General features: G+C 56.1%; 1 protein-coding gene across 6 annotated transcripts in view; it reads right to left on the reverse strand.

Moving 5' to 3' along the window:
* MBD6 (methyl-CpG binding domain protein 6) overlaps window positions 1-7,125 on the reverse strand; it is a 9,247-nt gene continuing 2,122 nt past the window's right edge. Inside the window, exons 2-15 of one of the 6 annotated variants that reach the window (XR_002125629.1) lie at window positions 6,105-6,168; window positions 5,788-5,924; window positions 5,381-5,483; window positions 5,089-5,251; window positions 3,822-4,874; window positions 2,998-3,662; window positions 2,412-2,565; window positions 2,076-2,245; window positions 1,560-1,973; window positions 1,402-1,469; window positions 1,115-1,178; window positions 799-968; window positions 473-536; window positions 1-215 (exon numbers count right to left, since the gene is read on the reverse strand). Coding sequence is in view for 2 of the 6 variants with exons in the window: in XM_019657615.1 (XP_019513160.1) it covers window positions 894-968; window positions 1,115-1,178; window positions 1,402-1,469; window positions 1,560-1,973; window positions 2,076-2,245; window positions 2,412-2,565; window positions 2,998-3,662; window positions 3,822-4,874; window positions 5,089-5,251; window positions 5,381-5,483; window positions 5,788-5,900 (3,042 nt within the window). In the remaining 4 variants the exon portion in view is untranslated. Of the gene's footprint in view, window positions 969-1,114; window positions 1,179-1,401; window positions 1,470-1,559; window positions 1,974-2,075; window positions 2,246-2,411; window positions 2,566-2,997; window positions 3,663-3,821; window positions 4,875-5,088; window positions 5,252-5,380; window positions 5,484-5,787; window positions 5,925-6,104; window positions 6,169-7,125 lie in introns of all 6 variants that reach the window. The other 5 variants (XR_002125630.1, XR_002125627.1, XR_002125628.1 and 2 more) reach the window with 5 other exon arrangements.

A 7,125-nucleotide genomic window follows, 5' to 3' on the forward strand; every position in this document is an offset into this window, starting at 1 on the left:
CAGAGTTTCAAAATATTCTCATCTGTTAAATTAAGAGTGTCTCCCATAGAAAAGCAGTGGAGGCCCCACAGGGCAAGTACAAAACAGAATTAAAACTCCCAAGGGTCTTGTCTTTACAAAAGAAAAGGCAGGAGGCAGCCCCTGGACAGCTGGTCATGCTGGCCGCTCCGGTTGGACCACGTTGCATAATCCTCAGTCGCATCATCACAACGTCTCTGAGCGTTTTGATGGGGGGAGAAGGGGCAGTGTAGTGTGTATGGGAGGAGAGGCCCAGAGGGCTCTCTTTGCCCCCTTACCCCCTTTTTCTATCCCAGAGGAAAGTACAGGGAAGCTGGCTACACCTTGAAATGAGGCTATGTGTTTCAAACCTGGGGATGGGTAAGAGGGGATCTGTGCTTTGAGCAACCTGAGCCAGAGACAGAGGGGTGTTGGAGGGGTGAGGGGAGGATGCATGATGCTTATTGCTTTGTACCTTTCACTGGGAAGGAGGGCAGCAGCCAACAGTAGCTCACAGGTTTGTAAACTGAGCCTGCTGGCTTCAAGAAGGGAGGCAATGAAGTCGAATTAAATATAAAAGAGTCATTTGTGCAAAAATAACTTAAACAAATAAAAGACCTGGGGAAGGGGGTGTTCCCCTTAGCCTGGTGGGGAGCGGGCCATATACCACCCCCCCAGGCCTTTTCAGTGACATGGCTTTGGGGGGGAGTGGGTGAGCTTCCCTACCCCCTGCAATGGCTCAGGATGGGATTGTAGGGGAAGGGCTTGCATTTGTGCTCTGAGTGGGGAGTAGTGCCCCACCCACTGTCCACAGGTGCAGGTGGCTGGCAGGGTCTCCCAAGGCTCAGCACTCAGCTCTCCCCAATCAGGGTCAGATCCAGCTCCAGGTATGGCTGCTATGGGGCCAGTTTCCTCCTCTTGTTTTTGGCAGGACGGCCAGGGCGGGCCCGGGGAGGCAGAGGGACAGCCGCCTATGCAAGAGGGGAAGTTGAAAGAAGTGATCAAACAGCTAGGTATCAAGAAGTCTTTTATTTTTCCCCCACTCCCTCTAATCCTCTTTTCCTCCTGCCTCATCCCTTCTACACTCCCTCCCATCTACCCACTGACACACACTTACTCGGGTTGTGGGGCTGGGGTCCAAGGTAACATCCTGGCGGGAGCTATTGCTGTTCCGGGTAGGGCTGCAATAAGGGGCACAGATGATCAGGCACACCTCCCCACGCACCAGGTGAATTTCAGACTTTCAGTGGGAAACTTTCTACATTTGGACAGTAAAGGCATAACATTCTTATTCATATTCAAATAAGTATTTGTCCTTTTGAAAGCCAAGCTACTCTTTAGACACTTCTATAAACCCAGCAAGAAGTGGGAAAAGGCCAGGATTATGGTGGGCCCAACACTCACTTGTATTTTCTCCTTCGGCCACGACGAGACTTTCTGACTACCCCTGGGGGCACCTGAGAACAGATGGACTGTGTGTGTAAGGAAAATTAGGAGAAGGCACCATGGCGCCAGCCTTTCCTCAGAGCCCTTCCGCCAGACCTTCATCACTCTGCACTTACCTTAAGGTCCTCAGAATGGGACCCAGGAGGGGATGGATCCTTGGGCTCAGCACCCCCTTCAGCCAGCTCCCCATTATGCTGCCAGTGGTGGGTCCTTCTTGGGGACCGTTCCATTTGTCCATTGAAGCCACCACGTGCTCCCCACTTAAGGGCTAGTCGGCCAGGTTCCCGCCGGCTGCCAGGCTTTCGACCCCGACCTGGCCTGGCCTCACCATTAATGCCCCTAAGTCCCCCTCCTCCCCTCCGGCCCCGTTTCCCTGACCCCCTCCCAGTGAGCAGCTCAGGGACTGGGGGGTCGGGAGAACTGTGGGGTGGGGCTAAGGCACTGAGGGGAGGCCGGGCAGGCTCTGGTTCGAGGGCTGAGGTGGGGCTCTCAGAGGGCAGACAGGGGGCTTCTGGCTGCTCGGAAGGAACCTGCAGGCAAAAAATAAAATCAATCCAGTCCCTCTGCTTTGCAGCTCAGAATGCTTGTTTCCAGTTTGGAAAAATCTGACAAACACACCCCCACACTCTCACCTGGAGACTCTGTAGCAGGCAGGCTAGGGGACTAGAAGCCTCTGAGAGGAGTGGAGGAGCTCCCCCCCCAGGGAGGAGCTGCAGCCCCAACTGGCCAGAGAGAAGAGGGCCAGGAGGCTGCAACAGGCTGGGGAGGGCTCCAGGGCTGCTGGTGAGCGAAGACAGGTCACCTGTTGAGGAATTATAGTCAGGGGTCTCCCTAGGCAAACCAATTAGGTTGAGCAAACCCTATTATTCCTTTAGGCTTTACCCAATGGTCAAAGACTTTCTTCCCCAGTTCATCCAGCCACTACCAATTTGTACTGCTTTTTCACACCAGTCTTCCCTCAGACTCACCCAGCAGGCTGGCACTCAGCAGAGGGCTAAGGAGTTGGGGGGGTCTCCCTGAGTTGGAGGGGGCCTTGCCCAGAGAGGAGGCTCCCAGGTCAGTAGTTGCCGTGGTGACACTGGAGGTAGGTGGTCCAGGTTGGGGGGCACTCAGGACACAGGGCTAAGGAGAAAGAATTGGTTATAACACATGTGTTAAGTGTTCCATACATCTATAGTACAGTAAAACCTTGGATTGCAAGTAACTTAGTTTGCAAGTGTTCCGCAATACATTTTAACGTGGTAAACGAGTGATGTCTTGCAATACAAGTAGTTTATTTCCAGAACGAATTATGCTCACAAACTAAGGTATTACTGTACTTTCACATGTACAATCTCATTGAAACCTCAGGTGAAGTAGGCCACGCTTATTAAATACAGACCCAGTTCCCACAGCCATTCTTCCCACAGCCATTCTACCCTCAGCCAAGCACTAAACCCTCCCCAAAGGCCCTAAGGAAGAGCTCAGGCATGAAACTGAAAGCCTTTGATTCCCAGCTCCCACCTCTGATTCTACTTCTTGTTCTGTCCCACCCACTCACCCCCTTATCCTCACCTGGGGGGGTGTCCCCGAGGGGGGATCCAGGCTGGCAGCCAGCAGCGCAGGGTTTAAAGCTATGAGGGTGGTGGGGGGAGCTGAAAGTGGGGGGAACAGTAGCGGGGGCAGGTCTCCCAAACCTGAAAATGTCTCCCCACTTGGACCCCCAGTGCCCTCTGCAGATCCCTCCCCATCCCCAGCTGTGGGGCCCAGGGCCAACAGGGGCAGGAAAGAGGCAAGGAGGTTGCTAGGAGGTGCAGAAGGGGGTGGAAGAAGGTCTGAAGAGGGTGGTGGAAGCAGGGAAGCCACCAAAAGCGAAGGCCCTTCGGGCTCGCCTGGGGCTAGGGGAGGGCCAGGTCCTCCTGGTGGGGGTAGCAAGGGCTCAGGGGGAGGTTGTCCCCCTCCCCCAGCCAGCACGCCAAATAAGCTGTGGCTGAGCAATGGAGAAGGTGGAGGCTGCCCCAGACTCAGAGGGAGAGGCAAGGCCCCTAGCATCCCGGGGAAGCCGGCTCCACTCAGTGCCAGGCCCTGCTCAGGGCTGGGGAAAGGGAAAGCCTCCCCACCAGCCAGGGGAGGCAGAGTACAGGCTGGGCCCGCCCCTATCCCAAGCCCTTCAGATGGGCTTTGAAGCACAGGGCTAGGAACGAGGGGGGCTTTGGAGGCAGCTGGTGGGGCAGGGGCACCTGCAAAGGAAAAGAGAGATTTAGCTCAAGGGAGGCCCTTTCTCCCAATGTCCCAAGAACCCAACCTCCCTGCCCCCAACCCAGAAAACCACTCTCCTCTAAATGCCTTAGCTACTTCTTTCCACCTAGGGGAGGAGGGCCTCTATCACACTCACATACCTGGCACACTGCTGAGGCTGCCACTGGTGGTCCCAGGCAGGGAGGGTGGGATGGGGTGCCTGGGCTGGGGAGGGCTCCCTGAGGAGAGGGTTGGAGGAGGAGGAAGGTGTGCATCTGACCCCAAAAGGTTAAAGCTTCCATCAGAGTGGGAAGGGCCAGGGATGGGGAGTCCCAGAAGGGACAGCACAGAAGGGAGAATCGGTTGGGATGGCTCAGGGAGAGAAAAGGGTTGGGGAGCAGGAGCAGGGGCCCGAGGACGGCTCCGTCTAGGGGCTTGAGGAGGGCCTCCCCCTTCTAGCAATCGCAATACAGTTGGGGGTCTGCGGGGACGACGCTGAGAGGGACGGGGTGATGAGTGGGAGGCTGAGGGCGCCTGGGCACGGGGCCTTCGGCCCTGTAAAGTGCTGGGAGGGGGGAGGGGGGGATGCTGTGCCTTGGCCGCTGCAGAGAGTAGGCTGCTAGCAAGGAAGGGGGGTGCCCCAGGCCCCTCCACCGTGGGGGCCCCTCCCAGGGGTCCCAGGACCAAGGGCAGGTGCATAGTGGCTGAAGACACTGGTGGCTGAGTGGCAGGACCAGGGGTGCCAGGGGGACCAGGGAGATTATTGCTTGAGGGCAGAGGAGGGGGTGTTAAGGCATCACTACAGTGGAAGAGAGGAGGGTCTGAAGGTGGTGAGGAGGAGGCATGGGGGGCTGGAGGAGAGCCCAGGTCAGGGGGCACCAGGCTGGATCGGAGGGCAGCCCCCCAGCTGTATGAGGGGGCATTGAGACTGATGGCAGGTGGAGGAGGAGGAGCTGGAGAGGGGGCATTGCCCCTTGGGAGGAAACAGGGGCTGCTGCTGCCTCCAGAGGGGACTGGGTCAGGAAGCCTTGGCGGTGGGAAGAGCCCCCCAGGGCCTGCTAGAGGGGGAAAGGCCTGTGGAACTGAGGATGGTTCTGAGGGAAGAGAGCCAGGACCCCCATTAAGTGGAGTTGTGGGAGGAACTCGACAGGGAGGGCGGGCAGAGGGGAGCCCTGGGGACACAGTGTGGAACATTTGGGGGCTCGCTCCCTCTCCTGCAATAAATGAGAAATGATAGGTTAGCCTGTGGCTTCCTTTCTAAGAATCTTCTTGTCTTCTTCATCCCATAAATTCCCAATCTCACTGTGCCCTCCTCTCACCAAGCAGCTCCCCATTCCATCCTTCTTGTTCCCTCTCATGGAACTCCTCCCACCACCCCTCTTCCAGACCCTTAAGTTGTCCTTAGTCTTTTATAAAGTGAAAACTCACCAGGAGAAGAGTGTGAGCAGGTGGTCTCCATGCTGCGGTACAGAGTTGCCATGGCAACAGCTTTCCTGCGGTGGTTGCACAGCTTGGTCATGTCCTCCTCTGATGCTGGCCCCACCCCAGCCCCACCCGGGGTCACCGGGGCCAAAGGGTCAAAGTTGAAAACCTGTAAGGTAAAAGGTGCAGACAGGGACCCTGAGGGAGTTGAATCTGTGACAAGAGTGGACAAGGACATGATTTGCATTAAGTCTCCCAGCTTATCCCTGTACTCTGTGGCACCCCTCACCACTCTGACCTTGGGGACATTAAGTGGACACTCCAGACCGCACTTGCAGGTCCCATCACTGAGGAGGTAGCTCCGTGTTTGCTCCAAGGAAGACAGCTCTGTGCCACTTGGGCTAAGAGGGTCAGAGAATATGGGGTTAGTTGACACTGACTCAGGAGACACTTTCAGAGGACAGTTCCTAAGTCAAAGACTTTCTTAGGAAGGGATGAGGGTAAGGGATGTGGGAAGAGACAGAAAGAGAACAGACTCAAAGGACCAAAGATACAGAGAGCAAAAAGGCTGAGGGAGGAAGAAAGGAGGAACAGGAAAGGAACAGGGTACCAGAGATCTGGGCTTTAAGAGGTGGGTGGGAGAGAGAGAACTCAGGCAACCAAAGGGCCTGGGGATAGAATTTGGGGAACTTTGAGGATCCATACCTGATATAGAGCACAGCACCCTCTCGAACACAGCGCTGCCAGCCGATGGGGACAGATGTGGCCACAGGGCCCCCAGCTCTGTCTGCTCCACTGCTCTCATTGCCCCCATTCATTGTGTGTAATCAGCTCCCACGTGCCTGATGACACACACATCCATGTGGGCATTAGAAGGATTAAACTGGGCTGGGTACCTGAGGGAGTACTCCAGGAAGGCAAAGGTTTTGTGGGGAAACCCGAGAACTCAGGGGTAAGGGAAAACCCTCAGCAAGCTGGGAAGAAGAATAAGGGGGAACCCTCTGCCATCCCACCATGGCTACCTGAACATCTCTGCAAACATTGTGGGGTCCAGTCTAAAGCCGGGGCCGCCGGCTTAGCCCACACCTGCGAGACAGAAGAGAGAAGGGACTGTCAGTAATCTGCCTAGCTCAGGAGAGCACCACAGCTCAAGACACTCTCAAGGGAAAAAGATCCTTAATGAAGTAAGTGTCCATAAAAATCTCAGGGATCTGCTGGTTGAGTCCACACCATCCTTTCCATGTGCAGTCCCTAAGGACCAGAGGGTCAAAGCCTCAACTCCAAGGGACCAAAGAATCATAGCCCAATCCTTAGACATAAAGGGCAGGGTCCTTTTGTCTCATCAGGGACAGAAGACTTCACCCAGCAGTGTGGGCAGATTCCCATAATGCCAGGCCACTAGGAAGTTTCCCAGAGAGTCTGGCCTCTACTGTTCCCTTCCCTGCCTCCCCCCCACCCCAGGAAGATCATATAAAAAGTACAGGTTGCCCCACAGGTCACCAGACAATTGTCCAACTGCCCGTTGGGGTGGTACCAACAGAACTCCCCTCTTGCCTGCTCCACTGGACAATCTCTAATCTGGTTCATTTGGGTCTTCTCCCAGGATCCTGAGAAGCTCCTGCTTTCCCCCCAAGCCTAAGGCAAGGAGATTCAGCACCTCCTATCCCACAGGCTTCAAATAAGCTCCAACTGGGATTCTCCTCTAATATCTGGGGCGGCCCCTCAAACCTGCAAGTATCCTCCCCAACCATCGCTCCCACCCCACACTCGCGGCTTCAAAACTTTCCCTCTCATAACAAGGCGCCCTGTCACCCAGCCTGCTTCCCTTAGCTTGGGGAGGAGGGGAAGGCGCACGAAGTAGGAAGGAACTTGGGGAGAGGGCGGGCGGAGGGTGGGCGAAGCACTAAGGGGAGGGAGGTGAAGAAGGCAAAAGTCAAGCAGTGAGAGGGAGAAACGGTGGGGGCAGGTGAGGGCGGGCGAGTGGGGATGGGGCCAGGGAAAGGGGCCGAGAGGACGCGGAGGGGGCAGAAGGTAGGGACTGGA

The sequence above is a fragment of the Hipposideros armiger genome, unplaced genomic scaffold (assembly GCF_001890085.2).
Source record: "Hipposideros armiger isolate ML-2016 unplaced genomic scaffold, ASM189008v1 scaffold_277, whole genome shotgun sequence".
NCBI lineage: Eukaryota > Metazoa > Chordata > Mammalia > Chiroptera > Hipposideridae > Hipposideros > Hipposideros armiger.